General features: G+C 42.3%; 1 protein-coding gene across 2 annotated transcripts in view; it reads right to left on the bottom strand.

Moving 5' to 3' along the window:
• The window catches only part of ARHGAP25 (Rho GTPase activating protein 25), a 90437-nt gene extending 65003 nt beyond the window's left edge, over window positions 1–25434 (bottom strand). For both annotated transcript variants that reach the window (XM_019440577.2, XM_019440581.2), the window contains exon 1: window positions 24981–25434. In XM_019440577.2, the coding sequence (XP_019296122.2) occupies window positions 24981–25041 (61 nt within the window). In that variant the 5' untranslated portion in view covers window positions 25042–25434. The remainder of the gene's footprint in view (window positions 1–24980) is intronic.
• Between the last annotated feature and the right edge of the window lie 228 nt (window positions 25435–25662).

The raw sequence follows: 25662 nt of genomic DNA, 5'->3' as shown, positions 1-25662 counted from the left end.
CAGTCAAACAGAAAAATATCCATGTCCATGTCTTGGCTACAGCTGCTGACTTGTAAGAAATTACTGAGGTTTTAGTTTTTTATAAAATGATGTCCTTTACCAGCGTCTCTATCCATTTCAAGCTATGCTTCACGGTACTCGAGTGAGGCTTTGCAGAGTGCAGCATTTCCCCTGTGATTCTGCTACCGACATCCTGCAGTCATTTCCTCTTCAAAGCTGTCAAATTTTATCAGCTGTCTGAAAAGAAAATGCTTTGGAGGGGGAGTTCTCTTTTATCACCCAAGGACCTCACAAAAATGTTAGGATTTATTTTGTATGCATCTGTGAGCAACCATAGTGTGTCTGTGTGACCCAAGCTTTGTTGGTGGTCAGACACAGACCTTTGCCCTGATACGTCTCTTTGTGTTTGGCCACATTGGATGGCTCTCACAGTCTCTGTACCGAGTCTCTTGTCCACAGAAGAACGAGAAGAATATCATTCTTTCTTTTTTCTTTATCCATTTGTTTGCTTTTAGCCACTGATCCCTGAAGGACAAACTAAGCTTTGAGGTTCTGGGTGCAGACGCTGAAGAAGCAGGAAGCACAAATGGACAAACAGGAAGTGGAAGAAGGGGAACCATGAATGGGTGACTCGGTGACTGACACCGTGACATGAGGGATTCACTTGCATTCTGAGTCCCTCTGGCCTGGAACACCTTATAGTGTAAGGGACCTTTTCAAGATGAAAAATAACTTGTAATAGTTGGGTTGGGTTTAAGACAATAATTTCACCGAACTGAAGGGAGGCACTAAATGGAGATGTATCAAACATAAAATAACTGACATGTCTTATAATAAACTGGCATGGGGCACATTTAGAATAGAAATGCTAAAGATTGTATTAATGTGGGGCGCCTGGGTGGCTCAGTCGGTTAAGCGGCTGACTTCGGCTCAGGTCACGATTTCGCGGTCCGTGAGTTCAAGCCCCACGTCAGGCTCTGTGCTGACAGCCCAGAGCCTGGAGCCTGTTTCAGATTCTGTGTCTCCCTCTCTCTGACCCTCCCCCATTCATGCTCTGTCTCTCTCTGTCTCAAAAATAAAATAAATGTTAAAAAAAAAATTAAAAAAAAAAAAGATTGTATTAATGTGAATACAAAAAATGGAAGAAAGGACTGACTTCTTGTGTTCAAGGATGAATCATATTTTTCCTCTTCTACACTGTAACTCCACCCTTTCTCCTCTCCTTTTCTTTCCCAGCATTCCTTTATTGTATCAACTGCAAAATGGCTGACTTCTCAACGACCTAAGTGGGAGGGCACTGTATCCAGACGTAAGAGCAGCCTCTGAAAACATCTGTTCTTTTGAATATATGGGAAATGTTTCAAAAAACAAATAGATAAACATAGCTAACTAATTGACTGAACATTAAAGTCCATTGATCTATAGCATGACTTCGTTACAGCAGGGATGGGTATATTTTGTAGGGGGGGGGGAGGGGGATGAGTTTCCAGAATATAATTTCTACTTGCATAATTTTGAGAAAAAGGATCCAGAATGACATTCTGGAGTGTTCGACTATAAACATAGCACTGACCACTCCAAACTTCCAACACTTGCCCCTGCATGATTAAAAGACATACTTTGGAAAATGTGACTTTTGTGATCTTTGGGAGGAAGCCTGGAAAGGGTGGTTTGAGGGTTCTGAGTGACACAGGAAATCTGTGTTTGTAAGGGTTAAGTGTGTGGGTGTGTTCATGTGGGCAGTGCTGGAGAAGAAAAATGAAAGAAAGTGCTTGCAGACCATTGCAGGCAGGAGCTGAATGAGAAACTCAAAGAATTCATAACACTTACAAAACATATTTGATATCCGCAGAATATCCTGGATTGAGATTCTCAAAAACAACTCGAATTAAAAACACAATCTATAGAAGAAAAATCTGACATTCGACTTCATTGAAATTTAAAGCTTTTTCTCTATGAAAGGTACTAAGAGAATAAAAAGCAAGCCACATATTGGGAGAAAACATTTGCAAATCACATATTTGACAAAGGAGCTGTATCCATAATAATGTAAAGAACTCTCAAAACTCAACAATAAAAAAACAAACAAATCAATTTCTAAAATGGACAAAACATTTGGGCAGACACTTCACCAAGTGAAAAGATGCTAAACATTATTAGTCATTACATAAAGATAAAGTAAAACTACAATGAAATGCCACTATAAACATATTGGCATAACTAAAATAAAATTAAAAAAAATTTTTAACATTTATTAATTTTTTGAGAGACAGAGAGAGACAGAGTGTGAGCGAGGGATGGGCAGAGAGAGGGAGACACAGAATCTGAAGCAGGCTCCAGGCTCTGAGCTGTCAGCACAGAGCCCAACATGGGGCTCGAACTCAAGAACTGCACGATCCTGACCTGAGCCAAAGTCGGACATTTAACCAACTGAGCCACCCACGTGCCTAGTATAACTAAAATAAAATTTTAAAACAAAATAACAATATCAAGGACTGATAAGGAAGGAAAACAACTAGAATCTTCATTCATGACTGATGGGAACACAAAATAGCACAGCTACTTTGGAAAACATTTTGGCAGTTTCTTACAGAGTTAAAGTAAACATATATTTATCATATACCCCAGCAGTACCACTACTCAAAGTTTGCCCAAGAGATTTGAGACATTATGTTCACACCAAAACCTGTAGGCACATATTTAAAATAGCTTGTTCATAATCTCCAGAAATTAGAAGTAACCCTAATGTCTTTCAACTGACAAACGGCCACATCCATACGGTGGAATACTACTCAGCAGTAAAAACAAAGCTATTGAGAGAAGAAGTGACATGAATGAATCTGCATTCTGCTGAGTAAAAAAAAAATCAGGCTCCAAAAGCTATATACTCTATGATTCTATTTATAAGATATTTTGGAAAAAGCGAAACTATGGGGACAGAGCACAGATGAGTGGTTGCCTAGGCCTAGGGTTGGTGAAGAAGAGCTGACTTAGAAAAGACAATAGGAGGAAGTTCTTTTTGGTGATGGAACTCCTTTGTATCTTGATTTTGTGGTTGTCACAGGACTCCTGGCATTTGCCAAAAGTCATATAACTGCAGACCAAAATGAATAGATTTTACTAGATGCCAATTTCAAAATAATTCTTTTCATGTGCTCAAATTTGTTGCATGCTTGTTACGTAGAACTATTTGGCATTTTCACCTCCTTTTGACCTTCAAAAATTTCCATGGCTAATAGGAGTCCTGAATGTAAAAAACAGTTATTTCTACCATCCTGCAGTGACTTGGGTGAGGTGAGTAGCCTCAGAAAACATGGAAATGTGGGGAAAATTAACATGCCAAGCTAAATCTCTCCAGCTGGTAAGGGAACAGGATCCCAGTGCGGCTGGGAATGCCTTTCCAGTTTAGCATGTCCCTGTCATGGGGGCTAGGGAAGGTATGACATGCCATTCCCAGCAATAAGCTCACACTCCTGTGAAAAAGTTCGACCATGATCCTCATCCAGATTATTCATTTTGGTGTTCCAAACAAAGAAGGGGATACAGCCAGGGATGTCTCCTTCCATAAACGTATTCTAATTTCAGTAGTACTGGGTTTTTAGTGTAGGGAATGGCACAACGGTAAGTAAGCAAGTTGATAGGGTTCTCTTGTGGAAAAGCAGTAGGTAATCCACTGGGTAGTGTTCGTTCAGGAGAGCTAATATCGATCAAGTCCCAGTTGTGCTGCTAATTTGCTGTATTCAGATTTGGGCAGTTCACAGAATTTCCGCCATGTTTTTTCATTGCCTTGGTCAACAATTTTTTGGCTATAAGAAACAGATTCTGAATCAAACTGGTTTCAGATAGATAAATAGATAAACAGGTCAGTCCATCAGTTGGCTGTAGAGTAGGGACAGTTACCCTCCCTCCCCAGACAATATTTGGCAGTGTCTAGAGACATTTGTGGTTGTCACAGCTGGGAGGGCTACTACTAACATCAAGTGGATGTTGGCCAGGGATGCTGGTAACTACCCTATGATGTACAGGACGGCGCCCACAACAAAGAATTGTTTAGCCCAAAACGGCAATAGTGATGAGGCTCGCTCACACACACACACACACACACACACACACACACACCCCTATGATTTTTTAAGGATAATATAGTATTTCAAAACAAAATCAAAGGAAATTTCAGGGGAAAAAAACCCCATGGATTAGGATGTGTAGAAATCAAGGCAGATTTTGTGAGTTTTGAGCTCCAAATAGAGCTCAAGGGCTTTCCTCTTAGTACCCTGTGAGTTGCAGGGCTCATTCCGTGAGCCCATTCTCTGCGAGCCTGAGGCTGAGAGAAAACCAGAGACGCAGCTCGACTCTGTTCTTCCTCCTCCAGTCAGTCCTGTCCTAGGGGGCGGGGTTACAAAGGCCAAGCCTGTGGCCGCCCACGGAGACCGTGTTGGAAGCCTTCCGAGGGGTGGGGGTGGGGGTGGGGCTGGGAAACAGCCCCAAGGAGGCCTATTATATTTATCGGTAAAGTGATAACAATACCACTGAACCTCTACAAGCCTAACGTTAAACAAATGACTGGGGACCTCGGGTCACTTGGAGGAAGCGGAAATGGCAGGTCTCTCCTTGAAATGGAATTCATTTTTCTTTTTGTTTTTTCCCTCTTCTGTCTTGAAGAATAGTTTGCAATTTTTATACTGCTACAGAACAGATGTTTCACAGTTTGTACAGCTGATCGCATGAACTGTACTAAGTTCTGCATATGTATGGCTGTCCCAAGTGACACCTTAGAGCTGTGGAGGATAATTTTGCTATCTACCCTTTATGATATAGAAGGACCAAGTGAGATCTCAGAAAGTACAGTAAATCCCAGCTCCAACACAAGAAGTGGGGACTGAAATTCAATCATCTACTACACAAGGTCATGTTGTTTTGAAGCTTATGAAATGGCCGCCGGGCACCCGCTCAGTTTACCAACAGCAGCCCCGGGGCGGGGGCGGGGGGGGGGGGGGGGCGGTCTGGCGGCGCCTGCGGATCCATCCCGGCCCTGGCTGGGCGTGCTGCCCTCTGGTGGCCACAGTCAGCTTCAGTTTACCGGTCAAGGGACAGGATGCGGGCCTGTGGCTGGCCAGGACTTGCAGTTCAGCCACAAGAAGCAATTCTGGGAATTTCCCAACTGTTGTCGCCCTCCTGTTGGCCCAAGCCGGGAAGACTGGGTCAGGAGAAGACTGTGAACAGGGGAACCTGTGTGATGTTTTCCCGGTCAACCTTACCTTTTCCTCCACATCACTCTTCACACAACACCCAGAAAACACCTTTGGGCTGGAGGGGCAGGGCAGAGGGTGGGAGTCATTTGCCCATCACATTATACCTAATTATCACAGAGTTCCTTGCTGAGATGCGTTTCCGTGCTTGGAAACATAGAGGCTTTAGCCTGTATAAGATTACAGATCTCTGTGAGAATCTGCATGTACATATATAATTTTTCTTACAATCTGGGGAAGGTTGTGAGCTTACTGAAGCCAATCCAGGACACAAAGGCAAGGACCCCAAATACAGGCCTGATAAGGATGTTAGTTGGGTATTAAATGTATAATCATAAGCCACTCTGAAGTCATTTGGAACAGAAGTGGAAAATGTCAGGGGCTAAATCTATGCTAATTTAAGGATCTAAAGCCCCTCACTGTCTTCTAGAATGTGCCAAATGCCCATAGGACTCTTCAGCCATATTTACTCACACTATGTATCCTCTACCTTTCCTTTTTGCCCTTCACATTGGGTCCCCGTTGACATACCTGAGTTTTTCCTGGCTGTTCCCATTCCCTCTGGTTTCTGTCCAGAGTCCCTGGCAGAGCAACAGCAAGGCTGCTGGGAGTGGGAAGAGTGGCTGGGGCTAGGCCAGCACCCCAAGTCACCCAGGTGGGCATGAGTCAGTCAGCCCCCCACCTCTGTGCTCTGACTGAGGATGAGCATTCCTTATTCCCTGTGGGATAGAAGAGACACTGTGTACAGGTGAAAATCATGGAAAGAGAAGTGGCCTACAATTTTTGGAGTCTGTAATACTATTGCAAAAGCAACTCCTTCTAGAACCCTCCCCAGGCAATGTGTGCTTAGAGCAGGTGAAGTGTCAGCCGGCCCTGCACTTTGGAAGCACTCATGGCAGTAGATCCCAAACTTTGCTATGTAGCTAGTCACTTAGGAGCTTATAATAAATAGTCCAAATACATAGACCACACTCTGTCACTTAAATTGGTATCTCTGGAAGGGAACTAGGCAGCAGAATTTTTAAAGACCCACCCCCCCCCCCCCCCAGGCAATTCCAGCAAGCAGCCAAGTTTGAGGAGCAGTGATTTACAGGAGGTGTAGGGAGCTTCCACTCCAGAGCCAGATGTCACCTGTGCATGGTTCCCTTGAGCCCTGGGGAGCTTTGCTGTGATCAGTGACACTATTGGCACAAGAGGCGCTGGGGAGCTCACAGAGAACGAGTTCAAGACTGTGAAAACCAGAGGCTGAACAATGGCTAGGAGGCCTGCAGTAGGCAGATTTGCAGTACAGTCAGGAGGTAGAATGAATAGACTGATGGACACAACTCGGGGGAGGAAGATGTCCTAAGGTCAGAAGTGGGCTCACAGAGGACCCACTTCCCAGATTAAACAGTGGAATAATGTCAACTGTATAATTTGCAGGGCCCAGTGCAAAATGAAAATGTGAAGCCCCTTGTTCAAAAATTACTGACTTTCGAGACAGCAACAACAGAGCATTAAAGCACATTCGGGACTCTTCTGAGCATGGGGCCGTGTGCAACTGCACAAGTCAAGTGTCTGCACAGCCAGCCTTGAGGAGGGCATCTCGGCCAATTGTAGAGCAGGGGGTGCATGGAGAGAGATGACTAGAATGAAGGCCACTGGACTGATGATTCTGTCATTTGAAGGACCCACAGAAGTGCTCCTTGGGGTTATTATAGAAGACTAGAACCTCTCTCCGACTCTCTTCCTTCCTTTCCTCATTTCCCTTGCTCATCCTCACCCCTTAGCTCAACCTGTACTAACTGACTGTATGACAACACCAATGCATAGCTTTAATATTTGCATTTCCTGAGTACAGCTGCCTTGTGCATGAGTTAGGAGCTCCCTGGATGCTAAAGAGGAGAACTGGCGTCCAGTTAAAGAGAAGAGGGAAGGAAGCAGACTACTGAACATGGCTCCCCGGCCCCCTGAGTCAGAGGTAAAGGAATCTGTTGGCCACTCTATAGAACCAGTCATCAAGAAGATTGATCATAGGGGCAAGAAGTAGCCCTTGTGACCCTATTCAGCAGTCTGAGCCCTGTGATCTCTCTCAAGAATAGATGAATGCTCAGTCACCCACATGCTTTCCAAGTTAGATTTAGACACCAGAAGTCCTACTTCTTTCTCCACAAGAAAATCAAAATTGTCTTTCTGGATCAAATTGCTGCTCAACAATAATAAGAGCAGAAAAAAAACACGCATTAGTCGTATTTTAACTTTCTTCATTTCACTGGATAGAAGAAAGCTGGCCACAGGCCAGTCCCCAGGTATTCCACAAACATCCCTTGATCACCTGTTGTATGTCAGGTGCTGTTCTTGGCAGTGGTAATGTAAAAGGGAACAAAACAAATGAAGCTCTGCCTACAAAAAGCTTACAGTCTAGTGGAGGCTGGAGGCCACAGATCACAAACAAGTAAATATCATTTCAGGTATAAAAAGTGTTATGAAGAAAATGAAGTAAGATAATGGGATAAAGACAGACTGGAGTAGGAGGGCCATATTAGATACTGTGGTCAGGAAAGACCACTTCAGAGAGACAATATTTGAACTGACACTGAATGGGGTAGAGGAAAGACCATGGTAAGATCTGGGGGAGCATGCTTCAGAGAGAGCAGCAGACAGGCCATGCAGTAGCTTTGAGCACCCGTGTTGAAGGAACTAGAAGGTGGGTGTGGCTGAAGGGCAGTGTGAGAAAAGCCAACGAGTGGTAGATGGGTGGGGAGGCAGAGGCAGGGTTCAGATCCCATAGCCAGGGATCCTTAGATTGAAGTCCATTCCATGCATACTGAAGGTTTCAAAGAAAACATGACATAACCTGATTTCTACTTTCAAGATATTGAGTCTGGCCATGGTGCAGAGAATATAAGATACAGGACAAGAGTAGGAGCAGGAAGACTAGTTAGCAAAAGATTGCAGTAGATTCGGCAAGAAATGATATATTTATAGTATCCGAGGGATGGAAATAATCAGATCGGAGGCATTACTTAGTAATGAATCCAAAAGTTTTTCTGATGGATTAGGTGCAAGATAGGAGAGAAGAAGTCAGACGGAAGAGGACTGTAGGTTTTCAGCCTGTGCAACCTGGTGAATGGTGGAGACTTTATTCAGGTAGGTGCACTTCGTGGGGTAGAGTGGGAAGAGAGTTTCCTGAATTCTGTGTTGGACATGAATTGTGTTGGACCTCCAGGTGGAGACCTCCAGGTAAAGGTAGCAAGGAGTCTAGAACCCAGCCGAGAGGTAGGGCTAACATGGAAGAGTGCAGATGGAATTTAAAGCCATGGAAGGGATGAGGTCACCCAGTGAGTGAGGAGAGAGACCGGACAAAGGAATTGAAACCTGGGACCAGGGCTGGGTTTGTAGACATGCAGCCTGTGCAGTCTGGGCCCCACACTTAGACCGTCCCTGTGCTTAGTTTAATGCTCTGCTGTCATGCGCTTGAAAGTCTTAATAATTTGGCACAAGGGGTTCCACATTTGCATTATGCTCCAGGCCCCTCAGTAGCTGGTTCTGCCTGGGACACTTCGGAGTTAAGAGGTCTGGTGGAGAAGGAGACTCCATCACCAAGAGTCAGAAAGTGTGGCTAATGAGGTAAAGGGAAGCCAGGGAGCGTGCTATCAAGGAAGACTTGACGTCATCTCCAGGAAGAAATGGCTATGTGAAATGCTGGTTCACCCTTGGCTTGCCAAGGTACAGATATTAGCTATTTTGATGAGGACCTTCTTGGTGGAGTGATGTGCATTGATGCTTAATTAGGTTACCGCAGAATAAGACATGCCCAGATCCACCCCTGACATTTGAGAATACAAATGGAGGCCCTGTCCTGCAGCCCGTGCCCTTTCTCTCCTCCCACCCCCAGCTCTGTTTCTCACAGGGAGGGCCTCACACACATGCCCAGGGATACATCAGCGCAGACACACAAGCTCTGCTCTGGGCCTCCCTGCAATCAACCACTTGTGGGGGGGGTGGGGAGGGGCGGGCAGGCAGGAAAACATTCGTGCGAATTCTGGAAGCAGCTCTGGCCAACTGTGTAGGGATTTTCACGGCCCCATATGGTCTAGAAGCAAGTAGGGCATGTCCCATTGGCCAGGCACCTCACCCCATGAAGGAGGACACAGATGGAGCCAGACGAGAGCAGGACTCTCCAAGATCCGGGCCTCCAGATGGGGGCCCTCTTGTTCAGGTCTAAGGGTTAGTGCTGGAGGTGAAGGTGTGGGGAGACTGAAGCATCCGGTGGTAGAAAAGGAAGGGGGTTCTCACACAGCTGCCCATGTTTTTCTCTATGAAATATAAAAGTGAGGGTAAAAGCAGGACGAGGCAGTAAGGCCTTGAAGAGAGTAAGAAAGGTTTTCGGGGGACGCCTGGGTGGCTCAGTTGGTGAAGTGTCCCACTTTGGCTCAGGCCAAGATCTCACAGTTCGGTTCATGAGTTCAAGCCCCACGCTGGGATCTGTGCTGACAGCTCAGAGCCTGGAGCCTGCATCAGATTCTGTGCCTCCCTCTCTCTGCCTCTCTCTCTCTCTCTCTCTCTCAAAAATAAATAAACATTAAAAAAAAAAAAAAAAAAAAAAGATGGGGCACCTGGGTGGCTCAGTTGGGTAAGCGTCCGACTCTTGATTTCAGCTCAGGTCATGATCTCATGGTTCATGAATTTGAGCCCTGCATCAGACTTTGTGTCAACAGGGTGGAGTTTGCTTGGGATTCTCTCTCTCTCCCTCTTTCTCTGTCCCTACCCTACCTGCTCTCTCTCTCTCTCTCAAAATAAACAAATAAACCTTTAAAAAAAAGAAAGAAGGAAAGGTTTTGGGAAAAAGAAAGTAAATTCACTAGGTAGGCGTGGTAGGCTTGTCTGGAACTATTGAATATCCACCTGATATGATTGGTTACAGATTTAAGTAAATCCAGGGGCGCCTGGGTAGCTCAATCGGTTAAGCGTTGACTTCAGCTCAGGTCATAATCCCACGATTTGTGGGTTTAAGCCCCACATCGGGCTCTGCGCTGACAGCTCAGAGCCTGGGGCCTGCTTCGGATTCTGTGTCTCCCTCTCTCTTTGCTCTTTCCCCACTCGTGCTCTGTCTGTCTCTTTCTCTCAAAAAATGAATAAACATTTTTAAAAATTTTTAAGTAAATCCAGGCAGCTCAATGGTCTGATTCTCCCCAGTGATGTTCAGCTGCCCACGCACAGGCATCCAGAAAGTGGGTTGTCGGGTTTAAATAGGGTTAGGGGATTTTCCCCATGGTTACAGCAGTGGGAGAGAGGCAGAAGGCTCAAGGGCATCTATTCAGCAGTGCCACATTGCCAGAATGAAGAAACTATAGTAAAGAGGCCATGATGGGTGATTAATAGTGAAAAAGTAGTAGGACCAATGGAATGGGGGCTCACTGAGATAAGAGAATTGCTGGAGTGGGCAAATTGGGCACCACAGCATGGGAAGCCTGAAAGTGAGCTTTCAGGGATGGTACAGTTATAGGAGATGATACAGTTTACTTGTGACTAGGAGCAGCTGAGCTAGGTGGAGAAAGTATTGGAGATAAGGCCATCAAACGAGAGATACTACCAATAATAAAAGCAACAGTTTATTGCCAGGCACCCTGCTAAGTGACTTGTACATACGTTATTTGATTCTTATAACAAATCTGTAAAGTGGGCAGGACTATTGCCCCCATTTTTCGGGTGAGAAAACCGAGGCACAGTGAGATTATAGCTACTTGCCCAAACTCAAAAAGGAGATCAAAGGCTGAGCTGGATATCAAATGCAGGCTTATCTGACTTCAAGGGCTGTGTTCTTAAAGAACTTCCCCTCCTTACACTCAGGTCTAGCTTCTTAGTTGAGTTGGTTTGTGGGGTTTTTTTCTCCTTTAAGAAACACTTTTTATCTGGAACCTCACCTTTTGTCTGTAAAGACACAAACGTGACTAAATTATTAATTGCTTTCATCATAATGTTGAGCATTTCAGGCCATAGAAGGATAAGATATGAAGACAGCATTGTGCTGCCCAGAGACTGGTTTAAACCCTAGGCTTTCTGGACAGAAACCATAGAAACCACTAAGTTTACCTATAGAAGTGCAACTACACTGTCTGCTGGCGCCCTCTACTGGCAGTTAATCAGAATGGCAGCCTGGAATCAGAAACTTGATTTGTCTTTTTTTTTTTTTTTTTTTTTTTTGGAAGGAGAGAATAGACTTGAATTACCAAGTAAAAATTTGTCCCTTTAGATATTTAGGGGCTGTGGTTCAAGTGGGGCAAGGAAGCTGTAGTTACAGAAAGAGACTTGTGTCAGCTTTTTAAAATCTCACAATTGCAGTTGCTTTGCTTAGGAACTTCTGATTCTCTTTAGTGGGAGAACTCTGCTTCCCTCTGAGTGTCTCCCTATGGAGACTGTCAGCTACCTGAGGTCAAGATCTTAATTTTTTTTATCTTCTCTTCTAAGCCTAGTAAAGTGCCCAGCACATAATACGTGCCCAATAAATACAGCGGTACAATTTCACAGAATGGGAGGGACTAATCCTACTTGGGCAATTCAGGAAGGCTTCCAAGAGGAGATGGGTGTGGCCATGGTGATGGGGGGAAGGAGTAGAATCAAAAAGAAAATCCAGAAAGTAGAATGGCCATCCCAGGGGGCAGATATAGAGATCCCACAGGGCAGGGATTTTCTGTGTGATTCTGGAAGGAAGTACTCAGCCATCTGGCTAACAGGTGTGGCTTCCAATCCTTCCAGAGAAGGTATGAGCCAGAATAAAAAATTTCATAAAAACAGATAGAGGAAGCTAGTATAGAAGATGCAGATAAGCTGAAGAAAGAATTTGGAAGGAGTTCTTCTGACCACGGGTATTAAAAAAAAAAAGAAGAAGAAAGAAAGAACAATTCAAGGTTTAAAGAAGTTTTCCCATAATTTCATTTTTACCCTAAATTGTGTGACCTCACCGAAACTCAATTCAATAGATATACAGAGCACCTATCACAACGATGGCAGTATTTTCTCAAAATACCTTTTATTTTCTCAGACAAAGCACTAGGACCAGGGTTTCTTTCCTGGTTTTCATACTGAGACTCTCATATCTCAGGAAACCCTAAGTTCCAGGCAAATCGGGACTCAGATTGGCTCACAAAGAGGTCAGTACCAAATGAAGAGAAGGAGGTTAGTGTCAGAACACGGCACAAAGGGCCTTGGCTGAGAAGGGTGTAGAGGTGACAACTATACTCTGTACCTGTTATCATCATAACTCTGCTGCGTGCGTGGTGAGACATTTTTCACCCACCAGCAAAACAGGTTTCTGAGTCTAAATGACCAAACACACAGAAAACAATGCAGAATGATAGTCAAAGGGGAAAAACACACTCACACAAAAACCCTTGGATTGCAACAACAGAAATGAGGCTAAGGGAAGATGGGAGTCTCGTGTCAAAGGTCCTGCTGGTTCCTCAAAATTATATCTAAAAATAATTGTCTAAAAATGAATAGTAAGCCACAATAGTAGGATTCTTATAGCACACCGGAAAAACTAGCCTGCTGGTGCTGTAACCCACATGTAAGTGATCACAAACATTAAACACTGACTCCACTGAGGCCCAAACAAACAACTTTCAACCTCACTTTAGTGGCCAGAGGTACATGTGACAGCACAGAGGTTAGCAGCTCTGGAGGAAGTGGTTCCTCAGTGACGGGGGAGGGTCTCTCAGGCAATGCACAGCCCAGAGTCACTCTTTTCCTCCCCAAAGTAAGGGAAGTTTGAGGAACTTCTCCAATCACAACAGTGCAGTGACAGTGACATTTCTGTAGCAGGCATTCTGCAGGAAACTTACCAGAAACTCCCCATTAATGCTTCCTGGGAAGTTATAACTCAGGTACTTTCCTGATTTAGGAAAGAGATGGTGAAAGAAAGAAAGAAAGAAAGAAAAAGAAAGAAAGAAAGAAAGGGAGGGAGGAAGGGAGGGAGGAAGAAAGAGAAAGAAGAAAGAAAATGGAAAGAAGAAGCTATGTAAACATAATTTATAAAGCTTGTATGCATGAAGGAAGGACTCCTCATTTAAAGGCTGGAGAGAGAAGGAGTAAGAAATAAGAAATGACTAGTCAACAACAGCCTAGCTCAGTTGTTGTGGGACAGGGACAGTCACTGGGCAGGAAAGTGGATCAGCAGATGTTTCAAAGACCATTTGTTTAAAGAAAATACAGAACTTAACTGGACCAAGACAAACAAAACCCTAGCACTGCTGGCTGTGGCTTTCAGCACTGACATGTTAAAAGGAGTTGATGTCATATCTATACTGTAGTAATGCCCATGTGGTAATGATTACAACTGATATTTATAAAGCACATACCAATGCCTGCTATTCTGTTAAGGATTTTACAAAGATCATGTCCTCATGATCCTCACAATAACCGTATTGCTTAGCACTACGATTGTGCCCATTTTACAGATGAAGAAACTGAGGATCAAAGTCACATAGGTAGCAATTAGTGATGGTGGGATTCACATTTAGGCAGTCTAACTCCAAACCTAGAGTTCTAACTACCGTAATATATATATATATATATATATATATATATATATATACACACACACACACACACACACACACACACAGCTGGCTCCTTTTATTATAGCTAGTTCTGACTTTGTCAGAAAATTCTTTTTAGAATCTTTATAGAGTTGTTTTAAAAATATGAAAATGCGAGGGTGGGTGAGGGGTATTGAGGAGGGCACCTCTTGGGATGAGCACTGGGTGTTGTATGGAAACCAATTTGACAATAAATGTCATATTAAAAAAAATAAAAAATAAAAATATGAAAATGACTCTACAGAGACTTAAAATCTTCATACTGTAACACTTCCTCTTTCACTTTGAAATTCCCAAACCAACAAGGAAGCACACAAATGGTTTGGAAGCCGTAGGCCAGGGCTCGAGCAGTAGAGTATCACCAGCCCCATCTGGAACTAAGATCTGTGTGTGTACATTTTGGGAGTGAGTGGGTAGCATAAGGAGGAAGCAAGGAAGTGAAGCAGCTGTCACCTGAGTCAGTCACAGTCCTGGTGACTGACACCTCACAGCTTATGGAGAAAATGTGGTGGCACCAAAGTCGAAAACACTTTTTTTTTAGAAAGATGGAGGTGTGGGTGAGAGTATGTTATCAGTGTGAGAAGTATAACATCCAGAACGCCCCCTGAAAAGGACCTATCATATAGACGTCAGCAAATAAAGGTTTTATGAATAAATGAATGAATAAATGAATGAATGAGAGAAATGATTGATCCCAATGCACTGAAAATGCCATCATTTTATACAATACCAGGGAAAGAATATAAATGGTCATAGAATTGCATTTTCATTTATAGAATAAAAAACTAATTCTCAGCACTGCCAATCTTTGAACACTCTTTAAAAAATTGTAATGCCCATGTACCCCAATGTTTATAGCAGCACTCTCAACATAGCCAAATTATGGAAAGAACCTAAATGTCTATCAACTGATGAATGGATAAAGAAATTGTGGTTTATATACACAATGGAGTACTACGTGGCAATGAGAAAGAATGAAATATGGCCCTTTGTAACAACGTGGATGGAACTGGAGAGTGTTATGCTAGGTGAAATAAGCCATACAGAGAGAGACAGATACCATATGTTTTCACTCTTATGTGGATCCTGAGAAACTTAACAGAAACCCATGGGGGAGGGGAAGGAAAAAAAAAAGAGGTTAGAGTGGGAGAGAGCCAAAGCATAAGAGACTCTTAAAAACTGAGAACAAACTGAGGGTTGATGGGGGGTGGGAGAGAGGGGAGGGTGGGTGATGGGTATTGAGGAGGGCACCTTTTGGGATGAGCACTGGGTGTTGTATGGAAACCAATTTGACAGTAAATTTCATAAAAAAAAAAATTGTAATGCCCAGTTACTACTAAGTATGAAACATAGACAGCCTATCTGAGGAGTTGTGTACTAATATATTGCTTATACTAACCCTTCTTCAAAGACTTAATTGGCTCTTCATTTTCAAGTAGAAAACTCATTTGCAATGAACACATAGATTTATAACAAAGACAAAGGAAAATATAAGTGTGTTAACTGAATAAGTAAAAGTTGTGATTGAGCTTCAATTTAGCTCTGAGCTTCCTGGCAGCCAAGACAAAAAGAGAAACACAATAACTTGCACAAATGTGCAGAAAGGAGAAAGCACATCAGTCCCTCAAAGGAGACAAAGTATTACCAAGCACTGAATTTTCAAAGAATTTTTTCACAGAGTTTCATTAGGAGTCAATGGCATTGTCCATTCCTTGTTCTCATTTTTACAACACAATCAGGCACAAATTTCATGAAATCATTCCTTGCAGTAAAGATAAAAACTGAGAGTGTAATATTAAAGCATAACTCAGGGAGTCCATTCTGTGAAGGTGCCAAGGTAATGTAGTCCAAGGACAGCCTCTAATTTGATCTGGAGTTGGAAAGAGATTATCTATAAAGAAAGGAAACTTGTGTTTGCTGAACATCTAACATGTTATGTACGCAAAATACTTTTTTCCTCTCAATACATGTATTATTATCCTATTTAATAAGTAAGCTACTTGCCCTGGGATTCACTGCAAATTAGCAGAAGGGTTTTAAGCCCAAGCACCCTTTTTAAAAAATGTTTATTTACTTGTTTTTGAGAGAGAGAGAGCACAGCAGTAGAGGGGCAGAGAGAGAGAGAGGGAGACTCAGATCCTGGACCCTGCTTCAGAGCCCAATGTGGGGCTCAAACCCACGAACTGTGAGATCATGACCTGAGCTGAAGTCAGACGCTCAACTGACTGAGCCACCCAGGCACCCCTCAGGCATTTTTTTCTCTACCACACACCCTCCTACCCGCCTACACTCCTATTAAGAAAAGTCAATGAACAATTTATCCTTTAGACAATCTTCTGTCAATGCCACTTTTTACAGGCAATTCAAATTTATTTTCTCTAGGGAGGGCCTAGAACATTGGTGTTGCATTTTTCAGATTAGGACAAATTTCTTTGTTCAAAAACCAAGCCATATGTTGGTGGAGTTGACTCATATATGCAAGTTGAGGAAAATTCATTGAACTCATCTAGAAGGAAGTCCACAGTGTCTAAACTATAAGCCTCTCTGTTTAAACAGCTTGAGAAGGGATTATTTTACTCTCCTTCCAGAGATTTGCAGACTTAGAGACTCCTAGAGGGCAAAATGTCTATGCTGTGACCAAAGCATGGGTAGGAACTGGGTGATAGAAAGGGAGTCCTGAGTAGAGAGGGCTTCACGCAGATGCGACAGAGCAGGGAACTGAGAAAGCTAAGACAGGGCTGAGGTCTAGAGTAGGAGTGTGAGCGTGCCTGGGGAAGCACAGATAGCCGGGGACAAGTGCGGAGGTGAGCAGGTCCAGATCCTAAAAAACTTGAGTTTAATTCCTTCACCAGGAGGACCCATACAAAATTACAAAGATTTTTTTCTTCTCCAAAGAAACAGAAACTATGTATAGGAAAACCAGCCAGAAAAGAGGGCAAGTGTGGGACTCACTGAAGAAAGCACAGGTCTGTACCTTAAAGAAAAGAATGGCAGTGATGGGGCGAGGTGGCGGGACCAAAATTCCTACTCACAGCCACACTCCTCTGGCCCCTCAGCTGTTCTCATCACAGGATTTGTCTTGGTGTCTTATAATTGTCTCCTTGTCTGTGTCCCATTAGCCTGTAAGCCATGCAGGAGCAGAGAGCAGGACTGTCTTTCTATTTGGCTACCACACCTATGGGTATTATATATATTGGTAAAGTGATTTTTGTTTTTTTAGAAAACTTTCAAGGGAAAAAAATGTGCAAGGAGAAAAAATGGTGACAAGTAAAGCATAAAACAAGAAATGTAAATTATTTTTCTCTTTTTGTAACTTCCATATCTCAGTTCCTGCCTGGGAACTCTGCAAAATTTACATACCATCCCCTGGATGGAATCCCTCGATTCAGGATTGTCTCCAAGGACCATGGGTGTCCCCTGATGTTGCCCCTGCTTCTTCACCATTGCCTGTTGGCCTTAATCACTGTGGCCACGGCCAGAGCTGCATTTCAGCTGTTCACACGCTCCCTTCTCTTGCATCCAGTTAGCCAACCATGGTGCTGCTTCATGAGAGATTATACTTCTTTCCTTTCAAATGATGTTGAGTGTGAAGGGTCCATTACCATCAACTTATTCTTCTTGATTATTCCTCCGATCTTTCCAAAACCCCCATTATGCACATTCCTTATTCACAGGACCACACTCCAGCTCTGAAGAGACAGGAGGAGTCACCACATGGTTGCCCCACTAGACACTCTGTGTAGATGCTTTATAAACTGTGAGCCCAACACAGCAGTAGTACCTTGACTGGAAGATACTTTGGGCTGTGTATACCATGCAAGCACCATGGAGTATCTCGTTTTGGATCCATTTTCAAAGAACACGCACCAAGTCACTGAGCTCACCCCTGCCAAACCAAGTATATTTCGGTTCCCAAGCAAAAACAAAGTACAGAATCTAAATCAACCTTGCCTGGCATCTGCAGGGAGGACTTTGTCAATGAGTGTGCAGAAAACAAGATTTTGGCTTCCTGTCACCACTCAAGTCAGTCCTCACTCTGCTGCTGTTTAGAATGACATCAGTCTCTCTTCCCCAAATGGCCAGGAGGCTCTCACTGGGCAACAGGAGGCATGCACTTTGCAGAAAGAATTTAATTTATGCCTAAAGGTAAGTAGATGACAACATAGGACAAATATTTTTACTTGAACAAAGAATAAACGAAGTATGAGGCCTGAGAAGAACACCACCTCATGTCAGTATTCACTGTCTGATGAAGGCATGGCGTTCCCCTTGACCCTGCCTGCACATGTGGGGATCTTTATCCATCAGGGATCAGCATCATTATCCATCAGGGACCAGGAGCTACCCAGGGAGTACAGAGGCTTCAGCCACAGCAAAATAGACTACATTTGGTCCCAAACCCAGATACAGATTAGGTACAGATACAGATTAGGTACTGATACAGATTAGGACATGGTAAGTTTGGCAATGAATTTTAAAGAGAGTGTTCACCAAAGCTGAATGCCAACTAGTACAGACAGGCTCACCATGGGCTTCCAACCTGGGAACCAGCATTTCTGTGTTCATAGAAAGCAAGAAATATGCTCAAGCGGGCTTCCCCAGTCACTTTGGGACCATGTAGCTCTTCCAGGAAAACCCTCTATCCTGAGTCTAGAAGTGCAGGAAGTCTACGGACGGCCAAACAGCACATGTCACCTGTAAGACCTTATGCCAACATGCTTGACCAAGCACTATGGAATTTGTTTCATCTTTAAGTATTTTTAATAGCATAGTTAATACTTACTCATTATAGGAAGCTTGGAAAATATTTATAAGATAATAAATCAATTCCTATCAAAATACCAACAGTATCTTTCACAGACCTAGAACAAAGAATCCCAAAATTTGTTCAGAACCACAAAAGACCCTGAATAGCCAAAGCAATCCTGAAAAAAAAAAAAAAAAAGCGAAGTTGGAGGCGTCACAATTCCAGACTTCAAGTTATACTACAAGTTATACTTCAAGTATACTTCAAGTTATACTACAAAGCTATAGTGATCAAAACAGTATGATACTGGCACAACAATGGACACATAGGTCTTATTTAGAATAATATAATAGAATTATATTATCATAATTCTATAATTATTATAGAATAATATAATATAGAATTATTATTATAGAATAACAGAATAAAAAACTCAAAAGTAAGCTCATAGTTATATGGTCAATTAATCTTCAACAAAGCAGAAAAGAATATCCAATGGGAAAAAGACGGACTCTTCAACAAATAGTGTTGGGAAAACTGGACAGCAGCATGCAAAAGAAAGCAACTGGACCACTTTCTCATATCATACACAAAAATAAATTCAAAATGGATTAAATACCTAAATATGAGACCTTAAACCATAAAAATCCTGGAAGAGAACATAGGCAGTAACCTCTTTGACATCATCTGTAGAAACCTCTTTCTAGATATGTCTCCTGAGGCAAGGGAAACAAAAGTAGAAATAAACTATTGAGACTACATCAAAATAAAAATCTGCACAGTGAAGGAAACAATCAACAAAACCAAAGGCAACCTATGGAATGGGAGATATATACAAATGACATATCTCATAAAGGATTAGTATCCAAAATATATAAATAACAGATACAACTCAAAACACAAAAAACAAATAATCCAATTTTAAAATGGGCAGAAGACATGAACAGACAATTTTCCAAAAAAGACATACAGATGGCAAACAGACACATGAAAAGATGCTCAACATCAATCATCATCAGGGAAATACACATCAAAACTACAATGAGGTATCATCTCACATCTGTCAGAATGGCTAAAATCAATAACACAGGAAACAACAGGTGTTGGTGAGGATGTGAAGAAAAAGTAAACCTGGCTCTCTGTTGGTGGAAATGCTAACTGGTACAGCCACTGTGGAAGTATGGAGTTTCCTCAAAAAGTTAAAAACAGAACTCCCTTATGATCCAGCAATTGCACTACTGAGTATTTACCCAAAGAATACAAGAACACTAATTCACGGGGATACATGCACTCCGATGTTTATAGCAGCATTATTTACAATAGCCAAGATATGGAAGCAACCCAAGATATTGATGAATGGATAAAGAAGAAAAGAAGTGGCATGCATATATATATATATATATATATATATATATATATATATATAATTCAGCTATAAAACAGAGTGAAATCTTGCCATTTGCAACAAGATAGATGGAGCTAGAGAGTATAATGCTGAGCAAAATAAGTCAGTCAGAGAAAGACAAATACCATATGATTTCACTCATATGTGGAATGTAAGAAACCAAACAAGCAACGGGAAAAAATAAGACAGAGAGATACAAATTAAGAAACAGACTTTTAACTATAAAGAACAAACTGATGGTTACCATAGAAGACAGGGGTGGGGGGTATGGGTGAAAGAAGTGATGGGGATTAAGGAGTGCACAAAAAAAGTAATAATAATATATATGTGTGGTCAGTATATCTTACCCATACATCCTTCACCCATAGTTAACTACTACTAATAAATTGTGTACATCCTTCTGGATATTTGAGGGCTTATATACATGTTCATTTCTTTGTTCATTTTCTATACAATAATAAAATTAACTCTTATGTATCTACCACCGTTGTTAGGTACCTTTGAAGCTCCCCAAATGGATTTCCCTTATTTTCCCTCTGGAAGTAACCATCACTCTGACTTTATTAGTCAACTCCTTTGCTTTTCCTTACAGTGTTGCCAGACACAGATATTATTCTTTAACCTTAATATAAATAACTCCCATTCTGCTCTTCTGTGACTTTTCTTTTCCACCAAATATTAAGTTTTTGCTATTCAATCTCATTTAACTATATAATAAAAATACTACAGTTTATTTTTCCATATATTATTGATGGGCATTTGGGTTGCCTCCTGTCCCCTCTTATTACAGGCAATATACTAGGGAATGTACGTACATCTATTCTTATTTATAGGCACAATAGTTTCTCTGATTTCCATGCACAATAGCTTTTCCAGGGGATCATCTCGGTGGTGGTGAAATGGCTGCTTCCAAGGGTTTACACATCATCAATTTCACTAAGACACGCCGAATTGTTTTTCAAAAAGGCTTGTACCTTCAGTGTAGGAGAGTTACTATTGTTCCATGTGTTCAAGAAGACTTGATATTGTCAGACTTTCCTTTTAGCCAATGTGGTGGGTGAGAACTAGTTTGTTGAGCTTCTAACTTACATTTCCTGATTATTGTGATTAAGCATATTTCCATATGTTCACTGGTGGCATTATCCCTATTCTGTAAAATTCCTATTCCTGTTGTTTATTTTCTTTTATCATTTTTATTAGTTCATAGGACCGTTTTATATATTAATTCTATCTCTGTGTATCTGTGGCTGTATCAGTGCCTCTATCTAAAACTATACTTTCAACTCTGACTTCTTTTAACAAGAAAAATAACCTCCACTGCATAAAGCCTTAGGTCTTATGAATTGGTCTAGTTACAGAGGTCTTTTTTTTTACACTTATTTATTTTGGGGAGACAAAGCACAAGTGTGGGAGGGGCAGAAAGAGAAAGAGACACAGAATCTGAAGCAGACTCCAGGCTCTGAGCTGTCACCACAGAATCCGAACTCATAAACCATGAGATCATAACCTGAGCCAAAGTCAGAGGCTTAACCAACTGAGCTACCCAGGCACCCCCACTTATGGAGGTCTTAAGGACTAAATGTTTTCATTCCCTTTACTCTGATTTTCTAAAGGGCCAAACGAGACAAACCATATCAGACAAATAATGATTTACCAAATAGAAAAAAAATCAAGTGGGGAAAAGGAACCCCACTATTGTCATTATTCATTTTACTACTTGGGAGACTAGAATAATGACATTTTGTTTCTGAATAGTTTTTTTCCAACATTAAATTCAGGGGGAGAAAAACTTTAAAACAACCGCCAGTCCACAATTCCTATCATTATGTGTCTCAGCTCCAAAAGCTCTCTAGGTTCTGTTTCCTGTTTGGACTTGGAGGACCTGAAAACAAGATAAGATGTATCTGAGCCAGATGCAATATGGGCTGTCCTGAAATTCACAGGTGATCTTCCAACTAAACGCTCCCAACCCACAGGGCAGAAGGGGGTTTTCCCTGGATGGTCAATACCCTTTTACATGCTGGGCACGCTGGATGTGCCAGACCCTCAGACAGTGTGCGAGAGAAGATGCTAAGCCCTGCAACCCACCCTCTGAAGCTTACGATTCAATGAGAAAGACAAATATGTGGAAAGTAGAATATTTGAGTAACAGTGCATGAATGCAGTGGAAGGTTCTCATGAGTTTCATTGTTGAACTAAATGGAAGATGATAAAGGATCAAAGAAATGTATGCTCTGGGCTCCACCTCAAGTCAGATATGTTTGCTTTTCATTCCCCTTTCCTCCAGGGGTGGTCCACCAAGATCACCAGGTGAGATGCGGCTTGGCCCGGGTCACATTCTCCCAGCCCTGTCAGGCCCCTGGTGGTGATCCTTGGACCAGCTCTGCCAGCCAGTGCCCCTCTCCACCTCAGCTCTCTGAGTTGAAAATGCGTGGAGAGCCCCTCCCCCACTCTCAGAGACTTTCACTTTCACTCTGGCCCTGGCTCAGCACTCACAAGAATTACAGGAAACTGGAAACACAGCTGGCCAAAAAGAAATAGCTGGGACCCCCTCCTGGGCCACATTCGTGTGTCAGAGCCTTGCTATTTCCCTAAGCAAGTGCTGGTCCTCATATCCTCCTTATGCTAATGCTTATCCCCCTAAAGTTATATCTTAGGAAAATTCTCTTTAAAATTGACCTAGGCAGTGAATCATGAGGTAATATTTGGGTTCCACCCTTTGATGATCATCCGCTCCAGTGGTTCTCAACTAGGGCAGATATCTCTCCCCAGACATCTGGCAATGTCTGGGGACATTTTTGGTTGTCATAACTGGTGGTAGTAGAAGAATACTGCCATCTTCTAATGGGTAGAGGCCAAGGCTGCTGGCTAACATCCTACAATGCACAGGAGAGCCCCCATCAGTAAGAATGATCCAGTCCAAAATATCAATCTTATCCAAGTTGAGAAACCCTGATCTCCTCCTCACTACCCAGATCGGTCACTGACTTCACTGACACTGCTGCATGTTCCACACGTCTTCTTAATAGCTATGGGATTCTTTGATATACTGTTAAGCTAATTCTTACAGTTGCTCCTGGACACAGGATGCTGGTGAGCGGACCAATGGTCCTGTGGCTGAGTCAGTGACTCTCTCTCCTGGGAGAACTCAGCTTATGATCTGAATCCTTATCAATGTGACACTCATGAAAGCTATTCTCACTGCGGTCCAATCTCTTAGGGTGACAAACTTGTAAATGGCATGAATAACGAGAAGGGCTTCTTAATATTTATGTAATTATGTGATTATTTTTTTCATTAAATAATTATTATTTTTTTATTAAATAACACTAAATAATATCATCTGCTTACAGTCAGTCATTCACTCAGTCAACAAGTGCTTCTTGTGTGCCCACTAGGACCAGACACTGTGCTCTATGTTGGATGAACGGTAGCTCTTCCAGTCTACTAACTTAGACCACAACCCCTGGAGCAGGACTTCTTCATCGGGTGTGATGGAGTGGTGGGTTCTTGTTAAGTTGCAAGTGTATGAGCCTCCCTCCAGATATTCTGATTTCACGAGTTAGGATAATGCCCAGGACCCTGCATTTTTAGCAAGCACTTGAGGTGACCATGATTGAATAAACATAGGTAGAAACCATGAAATCTACCCAATCTAATCCCAGGTCTGAGAATATGCAGATGTATACTCTAATGTGGTAATTTCCTATGTCCCTGAAGAAAAAATTATTTGACCATTTAATCAATTAGTCATTTAGTTATTAACTAATCTCGTGTTTCCTACTTTTAAACAGAGGGAGAATAAGACCTGTTCAAACACAGAAGGTGAGATGGTAGAATGACCCCTTGTTAATAGAAGCAGGACACTTACAAGGGAACAAAATCATAGAAGTTTTACTTCTAAAAACTAATTTTTATGCCATACGATAACATGAACATTTGCCCACAGTTATCAACAGTAATTAGGATAAAAATTTCTTGCTTATTTATGTATTCTCAGAATCAACCTCAGCATGCAATAGCTCCTGGCTTCATTAGGGACCACTAATTCCTTCCTAGACACCAACATTAATGGCTTCTCTGATTACCCTCAATTTTCTTTCAAATCTCTTCTCAGACCTATATCTTTAACCCTTCATTATGTAACTTTGCATTGGACCGCTTATTTTAGTAACATATCAACCACCACTAGAAGACCAAATCTAAACCTTGCTCCAAGCAAAACTTTTCCAACCCACAAGAAACACCTCCCCACATATTTAATGTCAAGGAAGTTAGCTCACTGTGCAGGTGTGAGTATGAAAGACAGGGAAATCACTTTCAGCCCACTGCTCTGCCCTAAATTACTGTGATCGATTAAGAATAATTAATAATAAAAGAAACCCATATAAAGAAACTCATGGTGACAATTATATAGCAGTGTAAAATCAATGTGTCACCCTCACCATTAATAAGAAGACGTATAGATTAAAGGCCAGAATATCTCAGAAAACATGCCAGCATCCTTTAAGATAATTAATCTACAATACATCTCCCTTTTTTCTCAACTTCACTAAGAATTCTGTTCCATTCTGTCCCTTTAACCAAAAGTGTCTTTATTCCACCTTCGGTTGTCTCTGTGTTCCAGCCCGGTCTCCACTGTTTGCTTTTTGCTCATTTTGCCTCACAAAGCAGAACACCCTGAGTTTGTTCACAGCTCAAGCAGTGAAGTTTTATGTGCGATCTGTAGCCTTAGCCCATCTCAAGTACACCATCTGTAGCCTCAGCCCTCGGGGAGGGGGGGGGGCTCCATTCCAACACCACCTCCAAACAGAAAAGAACCCCCTCCTGGTGCTTGGGAACTTTGAGCCAACACATCCGTTTGAATGCAAATTTTCCCCAAACTCAGATTTGCTGAGAGATCCATTTCTAAATAGATTAAGCTCCCTGCCCACCAACATGCAAATGGCGAGTGCTCACATATAAGAACCACGAGGGCAACAAAAAGATAGTGACCATACCTATTTTCCCGGCCTCCACTTTCAGGTTGAAATCCCAGTTTCTTGGCAACTTCAGGGACATTTTGTGCCCGGTTCTGGTGAGTAGCTGCTTGAAGGGACAAGTCTGTCTCGATTCCCGCCCTTCTTGCCTTTTCGATCTTTCCTTCTAGCTTTTGTGGGCGTGTTCCCCGTTATGATGTCTTCACAAGCAAGCTTGGGTTTGAAGTTGATTTGCCAACGTGTGTCCTCCTTTCTTTCAGAGGAAAGGTCCATCCATCTGTCACTTGGGAAGGGCCCCCAAATCCCCCCAAGGCTCCCCAAGGCCCCAATAGTCCCACAGGGGCTGGTACTTCCTGAAGTGTGCACTTGGCTTTATCTGCTTTTCAGCTTTACCAGAAATATCCCAGCTGATACTTCACTCTGCCTCATGGGAAGCAGAGCTCCTGTTCAAAAGAATCTCAGGCCTCACTGAGGCGAAGTAGTGGTAAACAACTGCTGCCTCTCGGCTTTTTTTTTTTTTTTAACTGTCTGCTTCCTTGCATTTGAGGAAGTGGGTGGCCGTTTAGTGTAGATGGTGCATTATGAGCACACTTTCTTGAGAAAATGGTTTTTGGAAATGCTTATATGAGCAGAATGAGTGTTCTTGTGATATAAATAAGGCTATTTGGTGAAAAGAAAAATGCAAAATTCCAAGACTCCCACC

This window comes from Panthera pardus, unplaced genomic scaffold (assembly GCF_024362965.1).
Source record: "Panthera pardus isolate Hobbes unplaced genomic scaffold, ASM2436296v1 HiC_scaffold_25, whole genome shotgun sequence".
NCBI classification, from domain to species: domain Eukaryota; kingdom Metazoa; phylum Chordata; class Mammalia; order Carnivora; family Felidae; genus Panthera; species Panthera pardus.
This window is presented reverse-complemented; position numbering and strand designations above follow the sequence as displayed.